Here is a 27,335-nt window from a genome sequence, read left to right on the forward strand (position 1 = left end):
CTATGTGTACAGTATGACTGCTTCAGCGTGCGCGCGTGTGTGTGTGTATGTGTGTGTGTGCGTGCGCGAGCTTGTCCAACGCTTTGGAGCGCGTGTGCAATATAATTGCTGGATTTTCGGATGCACATTTTCACGCAAATCAACGTAAACAATAAATAAAGAAAAACCAATAAAATTATATTAGTAACAATTAGATAAGTTAGGCTACTTCATTTTGGAAATGTGAGTGTAGTTGTTTCATACTTTTTTATTTATAATTATTTATTTATTTATTATTATATGGATAGCCTACTAATTAAAGGGACTCTTTTGGGCTTAGTCCCTTTATTAAACTGAGGTCGCCACAGTAGAATGAACCACCAACTTATCTAGCATGCCCTTCAAGCTGCAACCCATCCCTGGGAAACATCCATACACACTCAAACACTACGGACAATTTAGCCTACCCAATTCGCCTATACCCGGAGGAAACATAATCGAATGCAGGGAAAACATGCAAACTCCACACAGAAATGCCAACTGACCCAGCCAGTACTCGAACCAGCGACTTTCTTGATGTGAAGCGACACTACCTACTGCGCCACTACATCGACCATTAGCCTACTAATTTTACGCATAACGTTTTTTTTTTCCTTTCAAGGCTGATGGTATAAAATAATTGCCTTCACCATTTCTGCTTTTACAAAACAGTTAATCTATATACATAAATTATAGTTATTCACAAAACTACAAAACATAATAAAACAAAAACAATTCTACTTGATAAATAGCTTATATATTGCATAAACTAAACAATAAATTACATGAGTATTGCAAAATTGTGTTTATAAAACAAGGAATTAGCCTACGCACCAAATGATTTGCCAAGTTGAGACTGACTGGCATAAAAAAAATCGATGAATTTCATTTGATTAATCTCTGTTCATAAACTCATGTCTCTTAAAACAAACTCCTGTGTGCTGCCTAGTGGACAAAAGTAAAGTAAATTATAAAGACATGCCGACTGTAACAAATGATATGGTCACTTCATCATGACAACTTATGTTTTTATTTATCTGTAACTTAATAAACTAAGTTAATAATGTTCTAACTTAAGTTGATAAGTTATGCAAGTTGTTTTAAACAGTTTAATATAATGTATGTTCAAATGAATTATGAGGTTAATTTGATTCAGCTCTTAAAAAAATAAGGTAACCAGTATTTTTACAATGTTATCCTGCAGATCTTTATTCTGTTATATTGACATAAAAGTCTCCTTGGAGAACTTAAATCATCCATGTTGGGACCTTTCCATTCTATTCTTATAGGAATTTTTGACAATTAACTTATCTACACAAAACCAAAACAAAATTACTGAAATGTTAAATGGAAATATATTTTTAGATTATATTTAGATATAATTATATTTAGATTAGATTATATTAGCATCTAAATTCTTCCTTGCTATTGGCGAACTTTCAAAACTTCACAGCATTACCATTATATTGTAGTGTCTTTAGAAGAAAGTCTGTATCCCACATGCATTAACCATCTGCTGCACTGCAATGAAAGACAAGCTCAAAGAGCTCTTTATGACTTTCCTCATATAATCCATTCATATGCAGTGATTCCACAACATGAACTGGCAAGTGTTTAATATGCTGCACCAAAAGAGTGTTATCATTGTGTATCTCATCTATGACAGTTCACCTTAATGAACTTGATGAAACCCAGAAGAGATACTGCATCGTTTTTAGAAAGGGAACAAGACTTTGCAAGTTAGACCCTCAAAATGCTAATTCTGTTATATTTTTTATTTATTTTCAAGGTGTCTTTATGTGGAAAATATTTGCCAAGTGATCCTAAAAAAAGATCAGTGACAATGTAACAATATATTATTGTTTATTACTGTTTATTTTTCCCCAATTTCTGTTTAACGGAGGGAAGATTTTTTCAACACATTTCTAAACATAATAGTTTGTTCTGTAGACTATCGAAAAATATATAGCTTAAAGGGGCTAATAATTTTGACCTAAAAATGGCGATTAAAAAACAAACAAACTGCTTTTATTCTAGATTAAATTAAACAAATAAGACTTTCTTCAGAAGAAAAAATATTATCAGACATATTGTGAAAATTGCCTTGCTCTGCTAAACATCACTTGGGAAATATTTAAAAATAAAAAAATAAAATAAAAATCTTTTATTTTTTTCTGAGAGAAAGTTATTTCTTATCTATTATCTATTTATTACTTATTTTACTTTATATTAAGTATTTAATGTATTATATATATATATATATATATATATATATATATATATATATATATATATATATATATATATATATATATATATATATATATATATATATATTAAAGTTTAGCCTTTAAATTGCACTTTAAGCTGAATACTAGTATCTTGCAAAATACCAAGATAAATATTATTTACTGTCATCATGGCCAAGACAAATAAAATAAGTTATTAGAAATTAATTTTTTAAAACTATCATGTTTAAAATGTTGCCTCTGCACTTGGGAATTATTTTTAAAATAAATAAAATGAACCTAAATGCCACTTTTTACAAGAAATCGCTGATGTTCATATTATGTAGGGAGTGAGTGTGAATGTGACGTTTTAGCTTTAATTAACCCACAAATCATTTTTAGAAGTCTCTGAAACTTCCCCTTTTAGGCTCTGATCCACATTGTGCTATTTTGATGACTGTCGCTTTAAATTCAAATGAGATTGTGCTCTTTTTAAAAGAGGGCGGAGATACATATGTCTATAAGTCTAAAGGACAGATTCAAAACAGGACTAATGTGAAAAGAATTGTCCCAGAAGAGAGCAGTCTTAAGGAGATCATTAGTGCATCTTAAAACTCCACATTTATAATCCTCTTAACTGACATTATTTTCAGCAGGTGAAAACTCTAATGGCAAAAGACTGATTTTCACTCAAGGTTGTTTATGCAAATAATGGAGAATTCGTTACAAATGGGCAGGGCTTTCCCCCTCTAATGACAAATAGGAAGGGAGAATGTCAATCAAAGTGTTTCTACAGACTGTTTTTACAGTATGTACAGAGATTATAATTCCTATAATTAATTCATTTTTATCAGTAGAGGCTCGCTTTATTCACACACTGTTGCCACACAACTGTTTAAACCCCTTATAAAAATAATTTTTCCATAATAGGTCTCCTTTAAAATGTATAAATTATATATATATATATATATATATATATATATATATATATATATATATATATATATATATATATATATATATATATATATATTGTCTTCATTAAAAGTGTGGCTACTCAAATAAATGTTCTCACCTGAATACATTGCATAATGGTATAGCATAACATCAATTTCCCAAACTCGCTGCTGGAGGGCCAGTGTCCTGCAGAGTTTAGCTCCAACCCCAAAAGGATATGGTTGAACCAGCTAACCAAGTACATTCTAGGTATGCTACATATCCTGGCAGGTATATTTAGGGCAGTTGGAGCTAAACTCTGCAGGAATACCGGCCTCCCAAGACTGAGCTTAGACACCCCTGACTTAACTGGTACAGCAGGAACAGAACATCGACATTTCCTAAGATTGATGTTGTAACCCAACATTCTGAGTATGATGCATTTTGTTTGGAAATGAAAATCAGGTTGACGTCAATGTCCATCCTAAAATCAATCGAATATCAACGTCTAATGATGTCACAGCGTTGGTCACCTGACATCACAACTAAATCTAATATAATTTTAACATCTTATGATGTCGTGTACCTGCTGGGATGGTAATATTTAAAAACTTTAAACTTTTTTTTTTTTTTTTTACATTCACTGGAGTATTAGGTTATATGTAAACAATATTCATGATTTTTTTTTTAACTGCCCATGATAATAGCACTTTTTTCCATATCACATCATACATGTTGATGTTAAGGTTTAGGAAGTGCATGATTTACCTAAACTTTTTGCTCTGTTGAACGTAACCAACTTTAAAAGAAAAAAAAGATTACATGCAAAACTACTTGAGCAGCCTTTTTTAGACCATCTGTATGAGCTTCTCATAATGTTTGCATCTTCTTTTAAGCTGTACCTGTATACTCATCCATTAGCCTGCATGGATAAAGTGCACATTAAACATTCATTCAGTTCAAATAACATAAAGCTCCCTTGTCCTTTATTTAAGAAAAGTTCATCATTACAGTCCGTACCTTTTGAAAGCTGTCCAAAACTGCAGCAACAGTTTCCAAGCGAGAGTCAAAAGAACAATAATTTAATGCCGTGTATCAAATAAGATTAATATAATGCGTGAATCGAATGCATAGTTCCCTTTATTCATTATTTATTTATTTTATTGCCTATCCTGCCCTGGTGTGCTGTTCATTAAATATTGATGTGCAGCCATTTCAAATGAGCAATAATTAGTTTGTAAATCAGAAAAAAATAATGAAATAATAAAAAGTGGAGTCGAACGATCTCAAGTATCCCATTTTCAGTTAAAGTGAAGAATCAGCAGTCCTCTTCTCCATCCTCCACCAGAGGAATTTCTGGAAAATACAAAACAGATCATTGGTAAGTGTGTCAAAATTTACAATTTAGAAGGGATTGTTCACTAAAGAAATGATAGTTTCCTCACTATTTACTCTTCCACAAGCGGTTATGAGCCTTTATGTGTTTCTATTTTCTCCTAAACCCTAACTAAGTTTGAAGAAAGCTGAAAGCTGACTTGGCGAGGCAGTGGTGCAGTAGGTAGTGCTGTCGCCTCACAGCAAGAAGGTCGCTGGTTTGAACCTCGGCTCAGTTGGCATTTCTGTGTGGAGTTTGCATGTTCTCCCTGCCTCTGCGTGGGTTTCCTCCAGGTGCTCCCGTTTCCCCCACAGTCCAAAGACATGTGGTACAGATAAATTGAGTAGGCTAAATTGTCCGTAGTGTATGAGTGTGTGTGTGAATGTGTGTGTGGATGTTTCCCAGAGATGGGTTGCGGCTGGAAGGGCATCCGCTGCGTAAAAAAAAAAAAAACTTGCTGGATAAGTTGGCGGTTCATTCTGCTGTGGCGACCCCAGATTAATAAAGGGACTAAGCCAACAAGAAAATGAATGAATAAAAGCTGACTTCCAAATACAATGGAAGTTGAGGGTTACAGATTTTCAGCTTTCTTCAAAATTTCTTCCTTCGTGTGCAGCAGAAGAAAATCAAACAGGTTCGGAACAAAGGACTGATGGGAATAACAGCGTCATAAATAAACATTGTTACTTTTTTCAGGTAGGGAGTAATCAAACTAATCACTGTTTCCTCTGTTACAATGCCATTACTGTTACTGACAATAAAATGAGGCCTATCTATCAGTAACACTTTACAATGAGGCTGTATTAGTTAAAGATAATGTATTTACTAATATGAACAGACAACAAACAATACAATTATTACAGTATCTAATGTGTGTTAGTTAATATTAATGAAGTCTATCTATCTATCTATCTATCTATCTATCTATCTATCTATCTATCTATCTATCTATCTATCTAACTTTCTTTCTTTCTTTCTTTCTGTCTATCTCATAATTAACACAATAGCTACTGTATTACCTCTCGTAATTAGTCACTTTTATGATAAACTCAGTTACTAATTAAATTTATGTTTGTGAGTAAGAATAAACAATAACATTTTTTAAATCAACGTGCCCAACAATGATCATGACAGAAGTTTTCATTTTTAAGTTACAGTTTAAGTTACACTCGCTTTGGTGCATTTCTCACAACACGATTTACATTTGCACAACAGTTAATGCATTTCTCAAAACAATTAGTACTGATTAGTACTGTTAGTAGTGTAGTTAGTATTGATGTCAATAAAAGTGTCAGTGTCATCAAGATGAAAAGTCCTGACACCACTGTTTATGAACAAGATAGTCAAATGGCTGTCATGTTTTCATTATGACGGTTTACTCTGTACAGTATTTTCCAATGCAAAAAAAGTCAGATTTTGGTGGCACGTCCTGAAAATGCTTAAGACAGCACTATATACTATTTGCACAGCCATTTGAAAACTACAGTAAAGTTAGACATGACTGCATTTAGTGAGGTATCTGAGTACAAGACACTGAATATGTATGTTACACATTTTTACTGCATTTGCTCTTTACAATTCTAATTTATTCACAACATTGTGCAAAAGAATAAATAAACTCTTATTTACAACAAACATAAACTCCTTTGGGTAGAGCTGTGCACAACTGTACATGATAGTGCAGTACATATTGGAACTGAACCTACAACACGCATAGCTCTGTAAATCATTCGTGAAATTGTTTAATTTAGAAGACATTGTCAGAGAAAAAGATTTCAACATTTTTATAAAATTAGCATGACAGATTTTGATAATTAGTTCAGCATTTCTGCATGTAATGACTCAAGTAATGAAATTAGGAATATTAGTTTTTTATGGAATGACTATTTAGTATTCACAAGTTTAGTTAATATTGACTGATGCATGTCTAAAAGCATTTGCAATTTGTAGGAAGGAATGAGAAACTGCTACTATGACGAGCACAAATCACTAATTGTTTTGAGAAATGCATTAACTGTTGTGGAAAAGTAAATAGTGTTGTGAGAAATGCACCAAAGCCACTCAGAAAACTGTGAGCATGAAATGATAAAGCAGTGTATGTGTATTACCACTAGGTGTCAGCAGCGCACAGTCTTACCGTCTGCAATGTCTATACTGGGGCTCGTGGATGCGGTTTCCTCCATGGAGGTGATGGCATTGGTTTTCTCAGACATGTTGAGTCCACCGGGATGAGATGAAGATGGCTGTAGGCCTTGAAGGCATTCTGATGTGTCTGAGAGGCTGTCGCAGTTCTCGACATCACCGGTGTCCAGCGGCACACTGTTTTGGCTTCCCGTATGTCCGGGATATGAAGGCGGGTTCTGTTCTTCTGAATGCTGAGCGCTCTCCAGACCATCAGGAGGCAGATCGTTTGGGGGTTGACAGTAATTGCCACTTATAGCTTCTTCATAGGAGGGAAGAGGTACGGCGACTCCATCCACAACCAAGATGTTTGGATCCCGACTTTCATCTGGTTCATCGCTGAATGAGGAAAGAAATATATTTTTATTTGTTTGTTTTTACTTATTTAACTGGGATAATGGGGAGTCAAAGTTGAACTGAGTTAGCTACATAGCTACATTTCATCTTCAGAGAATAAATATACAGATTACAAAAACAGCTTTAACTGTGCTAAGGTATATACTTATGTTAATACCTGGTGAATTATTGAATTATTAACTGCTAGAGAAAGAGCAGAATGACTAAAACCAGCAACTTTAAAATTGTTTACCCACTATCACCTCTTGGTAGAGCTCTTGCATTCAAAGACAAAATTGTTAAACTACTAACAATTTTGTTTAACAACGTTTCAAAGTGAAAACAATTACAATAAACGTGGGGTTCTAAGGTTCTAAGTTCTAAGGCAGTGGTTCTCAAACTTTTTTCATCAAGTACCACTTCAGAAAAAAATTGTCTCTCCAAGTGCCACCAAAATGAGCAGTATTGAAATACAGTAGTGTAGTAGGCCCAGTAAAGCAGCTACAGCTTTGCACAGTTAAAAAACGTGGCAGATTACCTCAGAAATATAGGCTATGTCATATATGGCATATTATATACTTCATTTTTGATAAATTTTTAAATGTATGTAGCATGTACATGACATATTTCATTCCTCCGCGTACCACTAGAAGGAAGCCCGTGTACCACTAGTGGTACACGTACTACAGTTTGAGAACCACTGTTCTAAGGTATTTGCTTAGGGTTAACCATGGCATGCTTCAGAGGTTTTCACCACAGTGTCGGCAGATGTCTTCCTGCCAATTATTGAAAAAGTAAGGCAAAATTCGGATGAGAAACACAGGAGAAACCATTTTTGCAGCATAAAAGTATTTTTTATTACACTCAATTTTTTTATTTAAAAAAAATCTGTGAAAATATGAATATGAAATCTTATATTGTTGTGATCACCATCTTCTTCTAAGCTAAAAGATGAAACCATTTTGAAAGATGTAAGAAACACGGTGATAACCAGCCGGGTTTTGAAGAAAACATGACACAGCGGGGTTAGTTGTAACAGGGTGTTACAATTAAGCTACACACTGTTGAACACCAATTAAACTAACAACATATATTTTTTAATTTTAAGTGTAATGTTGAAAACTTTTTAAATAAAAAAAAAAGTTTTTTTATAGAATTTTTTTTTTGATAGACAAAAAATATTTCATTGCTAATACTACAAATAAATGCATTGTATAATAATGGATAATAATATAAATAAATCCAAATGTGTTTATTCAATAAATAAATAAACATACTGTGCTATGTAGAATTAAAAAATGAGCTAAGTACTGAGGAAATAAAGCTACTGTTTAAAGTAAACTTAATTTAAATTAACTGTGTGTATTGTAATCTGCCTTTTAAAGCTTGTGTTACAACTAACCCTCTGTCTGTTACAACTTGACCCGCAGGTGGGGTACATTGTAACGTTTTTACTCCTGGCACTTTTGGCAACACTGCACAGAAAGCATAGGTCCGGCGATCATACTTTCAGTCCTCATTTGTAGGAGAGGCTTGTGTTTTGTTGGTAAAAAAAACAAATTATTTGTCTAACCCCAATACTTTGTTTATTACTTGACCAAAACCAACTTGTGCCCTGGCGTCCGTTCTTCGTACCTTGCTTAAATGATCTAAGATTATTTGGCAGATCCCGGATCTTTTAATCTTGATCACTGATCTCTCGCTAATTTGGTTCTTCAAACGAGTTCGCGGATCAGATTCGAATGTCTGGATAAACTGATCTGAGATCGCTGCATGTGTTGTAAAAGACAGATCTATCGATCCTCGAAATCATGATCAGCAATGCAACGATTGGATGACGGCACAGCAGCGTAATGACATCATCTGATTAATATTCAATTATCCATGTGAGCAAAATTACGTCAAATTAGCAGTAAACGGCTTGTTAAATATGACACGCAATAACCTTCCACATTTGTTGTGAGCTGCAGGCTTTCCACTTTCATGTGTCAAGTGTATTCATCATGTATTTCAATGCAAATCAGTGTATTCAGTTCCACATTTAGAAAAGATTTTCTTTATTATAGTAGCCATTTTGTAATCGGTGTAAAGAATAACTGGTTGTTTACAAAAGTGTTTTCATATTGGTAAAGGCGTCTGCAACTTTTGCGAAGCATCAAATCACCGGCATATTAACTATCAAAACATGTTTATGACTGCTGAAATGATTGCTTTAAAAAAGTCACATATTGTGCATTTCTATTATACACAATTTGTACTAAAGCGATCTAAAAAGTTCATATCAATAAGCTTTCTCTTTGCACCACCAGGTGGCAATCTTTGTAGCCTACTTTTATTTCGAGGGTGCAGATTGCATACGTTTTATTAAAATGAATAACTTAATTTATTTTATTAATGACTATAACTTTATATATATAGTTAAAAAATATGAACCATTTCCCTAACTTTATATAACTACTACTGTAAGAAAATATCAGAATTCGGTACATACTTTCTGTATTATCTTTGCTTGAACTAAGCCAATCTAATCCTGTTTATATGAATTAAACCTGCTCCCGATCAGGTTTGACCTAGCAGAACTGTTGCTATGACAACAACTCTCGGATCAGCTTTGAAGAACGAAACGATCCTGGATCATGTCAAATCGTCAATATCCAAATCCAGCTAACTGAGTAATCCACTTACGAAGAACGGACCCCTGCTCTCCCCCTATATATATATAACAAGTAATACATATATATATACAAGTGTTAACAAGTAACACTTAACAAATTATATATTTATTTATTATATTATATATTATATTTACAGGAGTACATTTTATATTTTTATAGGAGTAAAAGTAAACGGAGTAAAAACGTTACTATGTACCCCACCTACGGGGCAAGTTGTAACAGACAGAAGGTTAGCAGACAGACAGATATATATATTTTTTATATTTTAGTTGTGACTAAAGCATGGCTTTCATATATAATAATAAATTCCAAACATTCACAGGCACTCAAGTAGAGAGCATCAGCCATTCTTGGCTCGTTTTGAGTTCCATAACCGATTAATTATTTACTTGGAGACTCTATCTGACTAGATAGTTGAATCAGGAAAGAGTTAACTTAAAGGGATAGTTCACCCCTAAAAATAAAAAAAATTTCTAACCATTTACTCACAATAAAGTAGTTCTGTAAATGTAGAAGGCCAGCAGCTATTCGCATGTGTAGAATAAACAAAACACTATGGAGGCCAATGTCTACTGCCCTCCAGCATTCTTCAAACTTTCTACGTTTGTGTTCAGTAGGAGACATAGCAAGTTTGGAGCATCCTCTTTGTGAACACCAGACAATGGTTGGCTCGTGAACAGATACAATATGATCAGACAGATTCATTAAATTATTGTTCAGTGGAATTTGTAAACAGTTTACCTGAAAAGAGTAAGAATCAAACACGGCTATTCTAGGTGACAACGTGTCCTGTTTACAATAATGAGAATCAGTTAAAAATTTTAAATATTATGCTTTTAAATATAGTAAATGGACAATTAAGATAATCATAATAATAATAATTAAAATAAAACAAATGTCTTTTCACCCCTGTTCATGTTTATTATGTTGGCTGTACCTTGGACTTTGCTGTGATTTGCATTTGTAGTGAAACATCTTGGCCGTGATGACCAAGAGCAGGGCTAGCAGCACACTAGTGGCCGTACAAGCCACGACTTTCCATGTGGTCAGTAGAGAATCCTGGAAACCAGGCCAGGTTGTTTCTGTAGGAACAAAGCAGTGCTTATTAAGCTGTAGCAGCCCAGATTAACATTGTGTTAGAATTAAAAAATAAATAAATAAATAAATATATATATATATATATATATATATATATATATATATATATATATATATATATATATATATATATATATCTTGTTCTTGATACCTGCAAGTTGCAACTGTCCTTCAAACCACTAGGTTTTACATTTTTTGTTTGCATTAAGAATTAAAATTGATAGAATAATTCTCATTACATATTTCTTATGCTAAAGTGCCATTTTGATCACATTAAAATGGCACATTGTGCTCACTTTGTAGTGTCTTTAAACTAAACTTCTACTACTACTACTGCTACATTGCTTATATTTCTTGTGAATTACACAGTATTTAACTGTAACATGAACTGTATTTTACTGTAGGACAGTTATGTAGTATGTTACTATATTTTAAAGTTAATGTATTTTTACAGTAAATATATAAAATAAATTATAGCAAAAATACTGTATTTACATCTACAGCACCATTTATGTTGCTGTATATGTATACACTGTTGTATGTCTTTACTGTAAAATATATAGTAATTTTTACATTGCAGCTTTAAAATACGGTAACATACTGCATAACTGTCCTACAGTGAATTTCAATTTATATTACATTTCAGTTCACCAGTCACTTACTGTACATCTATTGCAGCAAAAATACCCTATTTAAATTTACAGCACCATTTGTCTTGCTTTACATGTATTAATAGTATTTTTGATGTAATTGATTTACACTAAGTTACTGGCAAACTGCTGCCAACAAAGTTACTGTACATTCAACATATGTAGTTCTATGTACAGTTGAAAGCCAAATTTTTCACCCTTCTGTAAACTTTTCATTATAACAGGACAAGAAACTTTTTCCACAATATTTCCTATAATCATTTACTTTATAGATAAAGTCTTATTTCCTTTAAGTTGGTTTCAAATAAACATTTAAAAAATATAAATAAAAAAAAAAACTTTTAGGGTCAATATTATTAACCCCATTAATGAGCCCTTATTATGGGTTTTTGAAAATGACTAATTAAAGTGAAATATACAAGGTTTAAGGGCCCTATATCATATACCCGGTGCAATATGGCGCAAGGCACGATGCAACTGTTTTTTGCTAGTTTCAGCTTGGCGCAAGTGTCGTTTGATGTTTTGCGCATGGCTGTTTAAACAGTAAATGCTTTTGCGCTCATATGTGCGCCCATAGGCGTTCTGGTCTAAAAAGAAAGGCATTCTGAGGCGCATTGCTGGCGCGTTGCTATTTTGAGAAACTATAATAGATTATTCAATAGACCTGAACAAAGCCGGTCTATTGTCCAGCGCAGAGTTGTGCCTCGCTTACACACTGCTTAATACACAAAAGATGTAGAGCAATACACAAACATCTTTACAAATGAAAAAGAATACAAATATTAAGGATATATATAGGATATAATAAGGATATATATAGGATATAAATATAAAGGATTAAAATGTTACAAAAGATATTATTTTCTAGCCTACATAAATTTAAAAACCACTGCCTTCATGCCTTCTTCATCTCGGGAGGCTTTTTCAGTTCATTCATAACATTTTGCTTTTGTGTAATGTTATTATTATTAGCAGTATTATTTATTAAATGAGTATATACAATTGTTTTATTAAAAACAAGCTTAGATTTGCCCACCTGCAGGTTTTAGACCGTATGGGGCACAGCATGTGTATTTGGATATAACTCAGGTTTTTGAGCACACTTCGTTATTATTGTTCATTTATTCATTTACTGGAAATTAGAACTGAATTTAGAAATAGTTTTGAAACAAATCTTTGCGCTTAATAAACAAGATTAATTATGTATAGACTAATAGATATCTGTGCGTACAAGGTTTCCCTATCCATGAGAGCGAAAGTGAAAGTAGATTATGAGATGCCTTATCTCTCATTCTCGCGCTGCAGATGCTCTGTTTAACTGTTTTCTTACAAGTAAAATGCTAATTTTTTTCCATTTACACTTACTTTACGTCATGTAAATAGCAAATGCGCTTATGGCATGACGCGACTGACTCTTAAAGGGAATGGGAGATGAGACTCTGGTTTATTCTCAAAACACACCTATAACTCATTAAGAAAATAAGCTCAACCCTTTTAGATCATGCGCCATGGCGCAAAGCAGATTTTTCCGTCCTTAAAATTGCAAAAGTGGATTCTGATACGCCCTAAAAGCCCTAAACTGTCCAAATAGAGCCCTAAATCCTAAAAGTGCACTATGTTTACAAATATTGGTTTAAATGAATCGCCGCTGTAATAGAGTGGAGGAACTATGACGTCAATTTGTATGCAAAAACCCGGAAGCGAGTTAGCATTTTAGCACTTCCGGTCCCTCGTCCCAAAGTCAATGGGTTTTTTGAATGGGGTTTCAGTATAGTCGCTTAAATAAGGTCCGTGGCTAACACAAACTCAAGATACTTTCATGTTTTGTTCTATGACATAAAACACATCAGTTACAGCACACTCTTCAACTTTTAAATCGATTATGCTTCTTTAAAAAGACGGTTGCTATCAAGTTGCTAAATGGGACTACAGGCGGTGTCAAGGACATTATACGTCATCGAGCTGATCTGGTCTGGAGCGCAGCTCGCTTGTGTTGGGCGTTTGGATTTGTCTGTTATTTAGGTATTTTCATAAATAGTATTTTATAGTTTGTTGTATTATTCTAATTGAGAATTCAGATTGTGTGTAGATAATTCCTTCACATGTAAAGGCTTTCGAGACAGACTAATTTGTTGATCATTTATTTTAATTAAACGATATTATGAAGATACTGCTCACCAGTGCAGCAGCCCGTTTCTTTCCTGCTCCTAGTAATGCAAACGTGTGAATAAATGTGTAAAAATACATGCATGTTAACTGTCATTTTAACATGATCAAGTGATATCTCGTCTTTTTTTCTTCACCTGACATTTAACTGCAATATTTACACTCCTCCATAAAACGTATAACAGATGTGACTGTATGGGCTGCTTTTCACTGTACTTCGTGACAAAAAAGGAATATTGAATCTTGCTCTGTGTCCATGATGATGGAACTTGCAGGCATTTGATAGACTTTTCTCCTCACGCCTCATTTCTGTCATCTGTTAAGGTAAGCAGGCTGTGTGCACGAGCGATACACTTATTTAAATATGTCTCATAATAACACTATATAGGCACATTTATACACATATTTAAAACGTTTAGATCAACCGCAAAGCAAAACAGATGTATTTCCCACGTAAAAACGATCCAAAAGGCACAAAGGTCTATGTGTGTTTGCGTATTTATTAGTTTATAATATATAGCGTGGATTATAATATAATAAACAGAGAGATTAACTCTTTGTCATGGACATTATTTCTAAAAATAAGCTTGATAAGTCGTCTGTAGCAGGGTGGGGCTGACGTCACTGACGAGCGCCCGAGGGCTCTGTAGTCCGTTTATAGCCTAATGTTAGCTTTTCAAGTCTTGCGTTTGCATTTAAGATCTAAAAGAGCTCAAAGTTGTATTTTCGTGTGACAATTATCTGGCTGAACAAAACGTGTAAGTGTAATGAACCGTGTTTGAACACAGAGCTTATTATTCGCAATCTTCGAAAACCCTATGGGAAAATCCTATAGGGATTTTCACGAGGGAACCAGTTTTATGCTAGCAGCCGATTAGCCTACAAAGTGACGTCATAGTTCCTCCACTCTATGAGTCTTTATGTCGGCCTGACATCGATTCAGAATTCAAACCCCACCCATTTGTTGCACGCTTAAACCCAGGAAAATGGAGACCCTCATGGATTAGTTTTTTCCTCCTTTTCAAAAGTGTAAGTAACTTAAGTGCGATTAAAATGGTTGCCTCGTTGTTTTCTCTAGCTTGCAAATTATGTATTTAATTGTGTTTTGTTACTTGTCCTTTATCAGGTTAACTCTTTATATTCTCATATCTCATCTAAAAGCATGTTAAAAAAGTGACACGTGATGCTTTGTTTATGGATTTAAATTAGTTTATAAACTTACAATCACCTGCTGTTTGTCGTTACTATGGCCACCGTCAGCTGTTCCTACACAAGTTTCAAAATAGCTCAGCTTTTGCCACTGTGTGGATGAATGCTGAATGTGTGTCATGGTTAAGAATAGAGCAATATGCTGGTGTTTAACTGCACTGCTTTAACGCACTTCTGCATTGGGCTCACACATACACTCTGCACTCTGACTGCCTCAAAATTGTTGATAAGCGTGCTGGGAATTTCTCTCTGTCTTGCGCTTAACACAGTCAACCAATCACAACAGACTAAACAAATCATATGGTAGTTGCTGAGATATTTAGGTAAAAATAAATGTATATTATAAGACAATGAAAGTGTTTTTTGACCTTGCATACATATCAGCCTGTTGTTAGAGACCCCCAAAACCAAAATATGAACATTTTTAATGAATAATAGGGGATCTTTAATGTTGCATTTTGAAACTGCTTAATTAAAAACATCAGGGACTTGTGTACACAATAAAAAACTGAACGATAACAATGTTTTAAGGGATGCAAGGAAAATGAAAAGTCTTGGCTGGAGCACAGTATATATATATATACACACACACATATATATATATATACATAGCCAATCGAAAAAAATATATATATATATGTATATATATATTTCATAGATATGTATATATATATATATATATATATATATATATATATATATATATATATATATATCTATATATATATATCTATATATATATATATATGTGTGTGTGTGTGTGTGTGTATATATATATATATATATATATATATATATATATATATATATATATGTGTGTGTGTGTGTGTGTGTGTGTGTGTGTGTGTATATATATATATATATATATATATATATATATATATATATATATATATATATATTTTTTTTTTTTTTTTTTTCGATTGGCTACAGAACAAACCACAGTTGTCTAATGACTTGTCTAATTAACCTAATTAATCAAGATAAGCCTTTAAACAGCATATAGTCTCTTGCAAAATGACTAGTAAAATATTAAGTAATGTCATCATAGCAAAGATAAAAGAAAGAGATAGGAGGGCTAAAACGTTACTACATAATAGCCAAAGACACTTAAGATGAAGTTTTCTCGTAATTTTGAGACTGATTTACCATCTTTGACGCAGTAGAGCTGCATTTGTGGAAACCACTGGCCATACTGGCAGGTGATGTACTTGTAGTCATTCGCTAGAGAGTAGCCAGGATAACAGTAGTACTCCACGACCGTCCCGTGAATGTATCGGTCACATGGATGAGGGTGGCACGTGTAATCTCCATGTTCTATCATTGGCGGTAAAGAGCATGCTGTAAAACATCAAAGACACAGGAAAAGCCAGTCATTCTGATTACGCATTTCCTTTTCCTGAGTCACACACCACACTGAATGTGTTCTTTTTTTTGTTTCCGAACATTCCGAACATTCCAACATGACATTTTGACTGGTTTTGAATGTTTACATTAGGGATGTTTTAGTTGTCTTTCATTAGTGTGTCAGATTATAAGATTTTTACTCTTAAATTCTTGTCATGTCATGGACAATCATCACTACCCATCATTAGCAATATGCATTATGTCATCAAGAAGACAGAACTGCTGGAAACAATTGTGTAAGAAACGATGGCAGCCGTCTGGAAAACATCATTAAAACGGAAGTGTTGTTGCCACAGGTCTACCTTTCGTTCAGTGCACATACAGTTGAAAGTGAAATAAACATCCTGGTTTTTCTGCCATGGTGAAGCATTCTAGATGTGGCGCCAGTTGATGAAATGAAATAATTCATTCTTGAATTGATTGTTTCAATACTGGAATGAGATTTAGTTGCAATCCAAAATTGTTTTATTAGGTCATTACGTCAATTACTGTTAATAAAGTATGTTTTATATAGTCCAAATATGGGTAGTATGAATGGAATTTAAATGTACTACATCTGTCATGTTGTTGTTTTTAAATTATATACTAGCGTCAGTTGCATCTCTTCATTTTTATTGATAAATCCTCTGCTTTGGGTTTCCTGCTCTGTTGCAATTAGGGTTTTTTTTTTCTTTTCTTTGTAACTTCTGTTTTTGCTTTATAAACTCCAAGACATTTTAATATATTATGTTGCAGGCTTATTTACTGATCTTACATAATTGAGAAAGCCCACATAATGTTATCTGACTTAAAGTTATCATTATTTAAGCTTCTGGTTTCTATTAATCTCCTTCTAGGGCTTTAATGTAGAGCTGCACAATTAATCGTTAAAAGATCGCGATCTCGATTCGAACCCCTAGACGATCTTAATCCAGCATTTCTACGATTCTGCCAATCATATTTTCAAGTTCAGGAGAGAAGAAGCACGAGTCTTTTCATTGTTTCAGATATTGCTCAGCGACATGGACACCTTCAAATGATATTGAATGAGTCTCATACTGTATTTATAAGGTATAATTCACCTTAAAATGTCATTTTAGTTTACATATAAATATGTTTTCGCAGCCGGGAAATCACATGGGACGTGAGCTGTTATCACTTAATAATAGACGCGCGTGCGTCTACTTTAGTGAACAGAACCTGCATTTGTTGCAAGTAACAGGTAATACAGTTGTAAATAATATTCAGTTTGTGGCACAGAGTGATCGTTTGGGAGCAACGCGCAAAGTATGAACAGCACTTAGCAGTCAAAATGAAACCGAAAGTGTGCACTTCATTTAAATGATCATATCGCATTTTAGAGTTATGATTACAAGCATGTGATGTTTTTTTCTTTCATAGCGAACCCACTGTTGTGCATGAAAATAAATGTTTACAATGTTAGTTTAACTACTCTAGCCTATAGATATTGTTGAATATAATCTCATAATGGCAAATGTCTGATTCACTTTACCAGTGAATAAATGTGTCTAATATGACAGATTGCGAGATATCTCAAACATAATAATACAACATCAGAATTATTATAAGTAGAATATAATTATTTAAAGAAACCAGTAGACCTACACATAATATTATTATCGATGTTGTGCCATATATATCTACAGAATCGTGAGAAAATCGTGATCTTTATTTTAAGCAAAGAAATCGCGATTCTCATTTTAGCCAGAATCGTGCAGCTCTACTTTAATGCTACAATTGCCAAAATTGGCAGATAGCTGGGAAATAGGCTGTAGATTTATTCTGTATCTTTTCCAACTGGTCCAACTTTTGGTTGTACAAAAAGTGACATGGAAAACTCTGAAAAATCACATTGACTTGACATTAAAAGCCCTATCATACACCCGGTGCAATACGGCGCGAGACATATTTGCCCTGATGTGCTGTTATTTTCAGACCAGCACAACCTTAATTTTCTAGTTTTGTGCCACGTTGTCATTCATTCATTTGTGTTCTTTTCGGCTTAGTCCCTTTATTAATCCAGGGTCTCCCGTTTGCATGTTCCCCCTGCATTCGCGTGGGTTTCCTCCGGGTGCTCCGGTTTCCCCCACTGTCCAAAGACATGCAGTACATGCAGTGGGTAGGCTAAATTGTCCGTAGTGTATGAGTGTGTGTGTGTGTGGATGTTTCCCAGAGATGGGTTGCAGCTGGAAGGGTGTCCGCTACGTAAAAACGTGCTGGATAAGTTGGCGGTTCCCTTAATAAAGGGACTAAGCCAACAAGAAAATTAATGAATGTCTCTATTGGCATTATTAGTGTAAGTACAGCTATTAGAACTTAATTGTCTCAAGGCTTACAGACAGTCCTATTCAGTTTTGTTGATTTTAGTCGTTTTTATACATTTTCATTTTTATATATTTATGTATCATCATAAATGCATTTTGCTTGTAGACCAAGTAGTTCAACAGTTTACTGTCGTTTGTTAATCCTAGTCGTCTCCCAAGGCAAATGAATGGAAAGTTCTAAAACAATTATGGATAAGACATCTACCTTAAAGAATAAGGTGAATAGTTTTTTTCATTCACACATTTATTTATTCTCCTTTGGCTTAGTCCCTAACTATTTCAGTACCACAATCCAGCATTGGGAAATACTCATACACTCTTATTTACACACACATTCATACACTATGGTCAAATTAGTTTATTCAATTCACCTACAGAGCACGTCTTTAGAATGTGGGGGAAACTGGAGCACCTGGACTCAAACCAGCCACCTTCTTTCTGAGAGAAGACAGTGCTAACCACTGAGTCACCATGCCACATATATTTCTTTCAAGACTTTCTAAATACTTTCTATTTACCCTCAACATCAAGGCACCGGGGTGGCGTATCTGACCAGATGAGGTTATACATGCATTCCAGAAGTTCAGGTCCCTCCAATTTGTATCCAGGAAAGCACTGATAGTGGACAACAGTTCCAACAGGCACAGAGAACTTAGTTTCCGAGATGTTCATGTAGCTGTGTGGCGGTATTAGCGGTCGCAGGCAGCCTGAGGAGACACAAAACCCTTTACAGATATAAAATCTTAACTGGCTTTCATGACTGTGTTGCTGAATAATTGAACCATATTCGGTTACAGGCTAGATTTGTTTTGAATAACTTCCAGAAAAATGATGTGCGTCAAACCTTGACAGGTTGGCTGATTATCCCATGTCCCATCCGCCTGACAGACTGATTCCATAGTTTCTGTGTCAGGATATCGGATCTGAAATCCCTCATGACAGCTAATAATGAGGCTGTCACCAGGCCTGTATGTCCTATTTGTGACATCAGCGTCCTCGATGAATGGAGGAAGACAATCTTTGAAGGACAGAATAGCTTAGTAAGTGCTGCAACATTTTTATACACCTTTACAGATGAAGATGTACAATTATTAAAAGGGTTAGTTCACCTAAATATGAAAAGTCTGTTATTAATTACTCACCCTCATGCTATTCCAAACTCCTGAGACCTTTGTTCATCTTCAGAAACACAAATTAAGATATTTTAGATTAAATCTGAGAGCTCCCTCATCCTCTATAGTGAGCAATGGTCAATAAACAAAAACAAACTTAAAACATTGTCAAAACATGTCATGTGACTTCAGTGGTTTAACTGGAATCATACAAACTCCAAGAACACTTTTGTGCTCCGAATAAAATGTAAACAGTGATTGTTCACTCTTCATTTGCTACGTTTCCATCCACCTATTTTAAGCGCAGTTTGGATATGCGCATAAAAAATCATTGATGGAAACGCCAAGGTGCGCATACATGAAAACTTGCATAAAAAACATACGCATAACTGAGTAGGGTAAACTTTGTATTCGATTAGAAAAGATGCGCATAAACTATGATGAAAACACTTACCAAACAAATTTCAGTATGCGCATTAAAAAAGGTCATATGACTTTGTTATAAGAGGTCATGTGATGATAAAAATGTGTGCGAATGGACAAACCAGCAGGCTGAGCACATTATAAAAGCACATTGTAAAACATCTGAAATGTTGTTTTGGTCATTCTAAAACACCTTAACCGTTTCAGTATTAGTGTTATTATATTAGCGATGACCTCCAGAATCAAGAGCATCTGTGCACCACGTCTCACACCTTCAAACACCACAGCGCATTCATTGCGTGTCAGAATTGCATTCTGAGAGGCAAGTCATTTATTAAATGAAGAAAAGATTCACGCAGCTTCTCCGACCACAGCAAATTTCGTTATTGACCTTGATACTTGGTGCCAGTAAATCAGGAAGTGACTATTTTGTTTGATTTGACTCGTTGGATGTAAACGCTGCATTATTTGCACATATTTAATGCGATAATCCAGTTTTGTGCATAAAATAGCTTGCATCTTTGGATGGAAACAAAGCTAGTGTTGGATAAAGTTACATTTAAGAGTAATTTATTATAATCTTGAATCATTCATTCATTCATTTTCTTTTTGGCTTAGTCCCTTTATTAATCTGGGGTCTCCACAGTGGAATTAACCGCCATAATCCCTTTAAAAACAAAAAGTCCCTTTAAGCAGGGGCGGAGCGTCCATAGAGGCGACCAAGACGACCGCCTGGGGTGGCGTCTGCGACACCTTCCTTAACATCCGCGTCCTCAGTTATGTCCGCGAAACCTCCCTCAGCTCCTGCCTCCTCAGTTATATCCGCACCTTGGAGAGGACGGCGTCCGCGACACCTCCCTCAACACCCGCGCCCTCAGTTGTCTGCTCAGTTATATCCGCACAGAATAGAGAGGACGGCGTCCGCGACACCTCCCTCAACACCCGCGCCCTCAGTTATGTCTGCGGCCTCTCAGGCAGTATGCTCACTCATTATGTTTGAATGGGGAAACATCAAATTCGTCAAAACTGTTTGCCAAGCTTACGATTGCATAAAAAATTTTTAATCACCAATAAAATTAAGCAACAACTTTCTCATAGGTTTCGTTTCTAAACATTTGAATCAAACAAAATCAGTATTTTTTCAGGTTGCCCAAAAATAATGCGCATGTGCATTCGAAAAAAACGAGATCACGACACCAATCTCATTTGTGGCCAATCTACACTTTATCATACTCTGGATAATGATTCGTCTGATCGCTCTGGTCTTCTGAAGTAATCCACAACTTGGTCTTGATGGTGAATCTCCTCCAGAAATGACAGAGATTCTTTTTTTTTTTTACAAGTTTGTGGGCGTTTAAGTAGTTGCTGCTGTCATGTGATGTGCGTTTGTCAGGACAGACTATACCTTGTGTTCGTTTTATACAGATTACAAAACCAGAAAACTTTAGTTTTCAAGTGCACGTGGTTCATTTAAAATGAAAGATTTCAAGGTTTATGTGGATATATTTCTTATGTCTGTAAAACAAGTATTCGCCGAGATTCCAGTGTGTTTGTTGACCACAAAAAACTTCATATAAGCACTTGTCTGGTCTGAGCTTCTCCCCCGGAGTATCATCAGTCTATAGTGATCGATGATTGGCTCCTGTACTACTAGGCGGGACTTCATTCGCTATATTGACCGTTACAGTTTTCTCCATTCAAAACTCTACCAGTGACATGTCTTGTGTATTCTATAGTCTTTGCCTAAATCCCAGATAATAGAAATCCTGGGTCATCTGTAATCACGTTTCACACTGCTCATTCTATACCTGGGGTTAACGATTAATCCTGTATATTCATTAACAAATATTTCACACTGTACATTCCTAAAACCCAGGTTAACATTCTTATTTGCCTATTTGCAGTGTCACTGTCACTGATTGGACAAAAACCATTTTCATAGTCTTTCTCCTTCTTATCAGTTATAAACAAATATCGCTACCTAGGTCTTTAGCTAAGCCTCATAAGATTTGCAAAGACAAGAACACGAAAGTATCTCAGCATCTCCTTTTATTTCTTTTTTTTCACCAACTGCTGATTATGATTTGTGTTTCTTGCTACTGTTGTCACATGACTCACACTCCCCAGTTTCCGATTGGCTGTGTGTTGCCAAGCATCCTGCAGCAACAAACAAGCACTGCTTCGTTTCACACTAAACAAATAGCTCCCTATGCAGGAATAAAAACACAAATGCAGTGCTAAGCCTGCTCTGGAGAAGGGTTTATAATCCAACGCAATCTCACGGCAATTCGTAACTTTTTGATTTAGTGGCTAATTTGTATGAATTCATACAATCTAATTTGTACAATTTACAAATTGCCCATCACCCAATGACGGTTGGGTTTAGGGGCAGGGTTAGGTGCCACGCCTCCTTTTTAAAATCGTATAATTTCGTACAACTCAACTCAAACGAATTAGCTACTTAACTGACAAAACGTTAAATTTTCTCGTGAAATCAGGCTGTATAATCCTGGGAAAATGCTAACATCCCTGGGCAAAGTGTTTAAGTGTAAAGTGCTAAGACCACTGTCAAATTACAAGTGTGAAACACGTCTTTACCCAGGGTTAAGAGAAAACATTGGGGAACAAATTCATTTACAGTATATAGAGCTTCATATGATTAGCTATTAAACCACTGAAGTCAATGTTTTGACTGTGCTTTTGGTTTCTTTTCTGCACTTTGAATGTATTCTGGACCATCTATGGAGGGTAAGAGAGCTCTCGATTTTAATCTAAAATAACCTAATTTGTCTTTAGATGAATGAAGGTCTCAGGGGATTGGAATGACATGACGGTGGGTGAGTAATTAATAATAGAATTGTCATTTTTGGGTGAGCTCATCCTTTAATATCGAGTAGGTCTTACCTTCTGAAAGGCACACTGGTTTAAGGCTTGGTTTCCAGCCTAACGATCCATTATAGAAGCGCGTGCAGATAATCTTGGCTGGCCCCTTTAAACTAAAACCATCTGCACAAGAGAACCTGGCCACTGAGTTTTCAAAAAACTTCCCGATGCTTGGAGTTCTGATGCCATGCTCTGGAAAACCAGGATCCTTGCAGATCTGCTCCTCTGAAAAGTGCAAAAGGACCAACCAAAATTATACATTTCAAGCAAAGACAATGTATTATGACTTGTGCCAATATCAGAGTTGAATCAGCATTAAACTTTAGTATATTGTTATATATTCATATATGCGTCAAAGACAAGGTGTAACGTTTTGGTGTCTGCCATCAAATGAAGTGTACAAATGTGATTGTATATATAGAAAAATTATTAGTATAATAATATAATTAAATATTAAAGTAAAACTAAAAGTATTTATGTTAGGGCTGCACAATATATCTATTGAGCATCGAATCTGTTATAATAACCAGCGATCTAGCGGCTGCAGGTAACCATGCAGTTTGCTAAAAAACTACAAATCCGCTGGTATATGGACTACAAGTTCCATCAGGCACCTAGCACACAACTGTTCCTGCTTCATTTTGATTACAGGCATATACACACAGCCGGAGGATCATTACAAACTGTAAACAGGAACTTTAAAAACAACACACACACACACACACATCTTTGCTGATTCTTGTTTAGCAGTATTGTGAACATTACGACACGTTTTCCTTGTCGTGTTAGACCCTTGCCTTGTTTTATTTTTTAATCCTGTCTGCTGCCTGCCATCCGCCTGTTTACTGACCATGGCTCTGGATTTTCTGTATACATCTTTTTACCCGTGTTGATTGTTGCTTGCCTGAACATTCTTGTTAAAAAAAAAAAACTGCATTTGGATCCGCAACTCTGTTGTCAGCGTCACTTCACATGACAGATATCAATGTGTGTGTTTGCAATAGTCACATTGCAAGATATGCAACGTTGAGTTGGGATTATAGATGACCAGAAACCACAGGTTAAGACACATGAGATTTGTGGAGACGCTGCAGTATTTAAGCAAAATAGAGTGAAAGTTATTTATCTACATGTGTTTTTTTAAGGCCTGTGACTATATGAGCATTTTAAGAGAGCATAAAGTAGTTTAATAAAAGATTCATTTTATTAAACAATTTATATGATGAAGACAAATATTCAATTTCTGTAACTAAACACTGTTCGACTATCCGCAAAAAAACGCAAATCACTGTTTGTTTAACTTTAATATTTGCTTCATTGTGTTTATTTATGACTTTATTTTATTTATTATATTTTATGTTCATAAAAAGTCACTTAAAATACTTTTATATTTCACTCCCCTATAAAATCATCCCAGTCAATCTTAGGTCTTTGCAAAAATTTGTCATTTAAATCATCTGGTGAAATGATATCTCAGTATATTAAATTAAATGTATATACAGTTTATATGTATATATCTAAAGATTTTTTAGATACATTTCCTAAACTATGTTTAACAGAGCAAGAAAACATTTTCACAGTATGTCTGGTAATATATATATATATTTTTTTTTTCTGGAGATTATTTGTTTTATTTCAGCTAGAATAAAAAAAGTTTACAATGTTTTAAATCCATTTTAAGGTCAAAATTATAAGCCACTTTAAGCTATTTTTTTCAATAGTCTACAGAACAAACCACTGTTAACCTAATTAATGTAGCTATGCTGTTAAATATCACTTTAAGCTGTGTAGAAGTGTCTTGACAAATACCTAGTAAAATATTATTTACTGTCATCATGGCAAAAACAAAATTAATCAGATATTAGAACTGAGTTATTAAAACTATTATGTTTATGTGTTGAATGTGTTGAAAAAAAAAATCTCTCCGTTAAACAGAAATTGGGGAACAAAATAAACAGGGGGGCTAATAATTCTGACTTCAACTGTATATCACAAATAAGGTGATATCGCAGAGGAAAATATCACAATGTCAAACTTTCCAATATCGTGCAGCGCTGATTTATATAATAATTTATATTGATAAAACACTAAAACTATTATAAAACACTCATCTACAAATTATTTGTAAAGTTTATGTAGAAAACAAACTGGAAATATTGTTATAGAACTTTAAACATTTTAGCTATACTTATTTGGCACTTTCAAGCTTTAAAACATTTTATGTTTAGTGTAAAAAACTAATTTAAAAAAAAACAGAAGGGTCTTTAAGATCTGTTTAGTGTAGTAAAATCCATAAAATGGGTTACAAAGTTCTGTATAAATATGTATTCTTTTTTTTTTTTTTTTTACCCTGCATTGCATTGTGTTTTGGGGATTAATGTACAGTAAACCTCTATATTCAACAAAAAATTATCAGTACTTTTTTTAGACAGTGTGGTGATTGTTTATTCAATTTATACCAGTTTAGTCAATTGTCATGCGTTAAATGTGTAAATGTATAATTATGTTAGCCTACTAGTTTTACAATCTTTTATATAGTATACAGGGGGTTGTCACGTTTTTATTTTAAGGTATCCTTGTTACAGTGTTAGGGTTATTTGCATGTATGTATGCATAATCAATTGCAATTAATACAGTAACATTTGTAAAAAGGACACCTTAGAGTAAAGTGTTGCTCAGGAGGAGCTTGGGAGCTTATGATAGTGATGACACGCGCACTAATTTATGCAGGGTGAAACTACAACTCATTTCTGTTATGACACTCTCCAACATCACTCTATTAACACATCCTTTTACTTCTACACTTTTCTGCTGAGATTTTTATTCCACTCGGCGTTACATAAATGTCACCTTCATAAAATGTTATTACAGTATCACCAGTTTAGGGCCGGTATGATGCTGTCGGGAGTTTTACGAGAATGTTTGTTTCTTGTTTTGAATATCTGCTTTGTCATGACCAAAGGTTATTCAATATGCAGAATAAACAGAAAAAGCAGCTTCGTCATGGCATTTAATGACCACTATTATAAGGCAAAACTAACAGATTATTACCATCTAAATGGGAATGATAAGCAAAGGGTCGTTCGCTAATTTAAGTATAAGCATCCATATCATGTTCAAAAATATCCTCATCATCATGTTCATAAATGATCTCTCTTATATCTCCAACGCAGATTTCTTACCTACTGTGTTAACCGGGAAGGCGGTGACCAGTAAAGGAGGGCGGAGGAGGATGATGGAGAGAATAATCTGCCCGCAGACAGGATGTCCAAACGCAGATTTCTTGCCTCCTTTATCAGCATGATGAAACATCTTTCACTGAATAAAATTCATCGGGTCACAATGCTCTGAAATGACGATGACAACGACAAAACAAGCTAGGTGAAGCGTGAAAATATGAAATCTATTGGGATTGCATCACGGATTTTCAGCCCTGCGGAATCTCCTCGCCGACGCGCAGTACATGATGACCAGTAAATCCCCATATCAATTGGTAAATACCAGAATAGTCTTTTCGGGTACGCGCGCATCGCATATCCGCCACGCATTATTATGCATTATTCAATTGTCTTCGGCAGATCAGGAGGAGGCTCGTGAAACATAACGATGCCGTGTTAATATACGATGATCAGGATGGTGATGTAAAATGCGTCATATGCGTCACTGCTCTACCTTACTCAGTTGAAATCTAGTCTAATGACGCGGTACTGCCGATTTAAAAATAGTTGTTCTTCGCACATTATTATTAATTTATTATTGTCACCTACCACTGATGCCGTACATGGAAATTCAGTTGCACCGGACTTTCTCCTTCAGTGGGCTGTCGAGGTGGTCAATTATTTAATAACTACTAGTTTAATAACACTTCTTCAGCTGTTGTCCGCGCTTCACTAGGTTATCGAAAGCAAAATAAGCCCGCCTGTTGTGGTGTAAGTAGGTTATCTCGTGATGAGTAGATGAATTATAATACAGGTCAAAGTACCTGTGTGGAGTATTATGAGTAACAGAAACAACTGGCAAAGGTGTAGCTGCCAAAAGGAAGCACAGAAAAAAAAACACCGGGAACAGGCTTCATTTAAGTGAGCTATTAATATTTGTTCAAATAAGAGAGCAGTTGTCTACTTTTGTGCACTTTTCAGACGTAAATAAGACTCAAATGAAAATTCTATCATTTGCTCAGCCCCTTGTTTGTTTTTTTTTTTTTTTTTTTTTCAGTTGAACACAAAGAAGATATTTTGAAGAATGATGGAGAGCATTGGTGTTTGGCTTTTTTTGTTTCTGTGTGGAATTTGCATGTTCTTCCTGTATTTGTGA

At 34.7% G+C, this 27,335-nt stretch overlaps 1 protein-coding gene across 5 annotated transcripts; it reads right to left on the reverse strand.

Moving 5' to 3' along the window:
- Positions 1–4,151: 4,151 nt before the first annotated feature.
- On the reverse strand, positions 4,152–27,036 carry susd4 (sushi domain containing 4). 5 transcript variants are annotated; one of them, XM_073927336.1, is made up of 9 exons: positions 26,789–27,036; positions 26,204–26,339; positions 23,043–23,246; positions 19,448–19,621; positions 19,122–19,310; positions 16,022–16,213; positions 10,687–10,831; positions 6,695–7,077; positions 4,152–4,538 (listed from the first exon to the last, which is right to left on the reverse strand). In XM_073927336.1, the coding sequence occupies exons 2-9, from the start codon at positions 26,331–26,333 to the stop codon at positions 4,501–4,503; spliced, it is 1,455 nt and encodes a 484-aa protein (XP_073783437.1). In that variant the 5' UTR covers positions 26,334–26,339; positions 26,789–27,036; the 3' UTR covers positions 4,152–4,500. The 5 variants fall into 5 exon arrangements, with proteins under 5 accessions (XP_073783437.1, XP_073783436.1, XP_073783438.1 ...); XM_073927335.1 differs by having other exon boundaries at positions 26,204–26,368; positions 26,789–26,991; XM_073927337.1 differs by lacking the exon at positions 26,204–26,339 and having other exon boundaries at positions 26,789–26,950.
- Between the last annotated feature and the right edge of the window lie 299 nt (positions 27,037–27,335).

This window comes from Danio rerio, chromosome 17 (genome assembly GCF_049306965.1).
Source record: "Danio rerio strain Tuebingen ecotype United States chromosome 17, GRCz12tu, whole genome shotgun sequence".
In the NCBI taxonomy this organism is placed as follows: domain Eukaryota; kingdom Metazoa; phylum Chordata; class Actinopteri; order Cypriniformes; family Danionidae; genus Danio; species Danio rerio.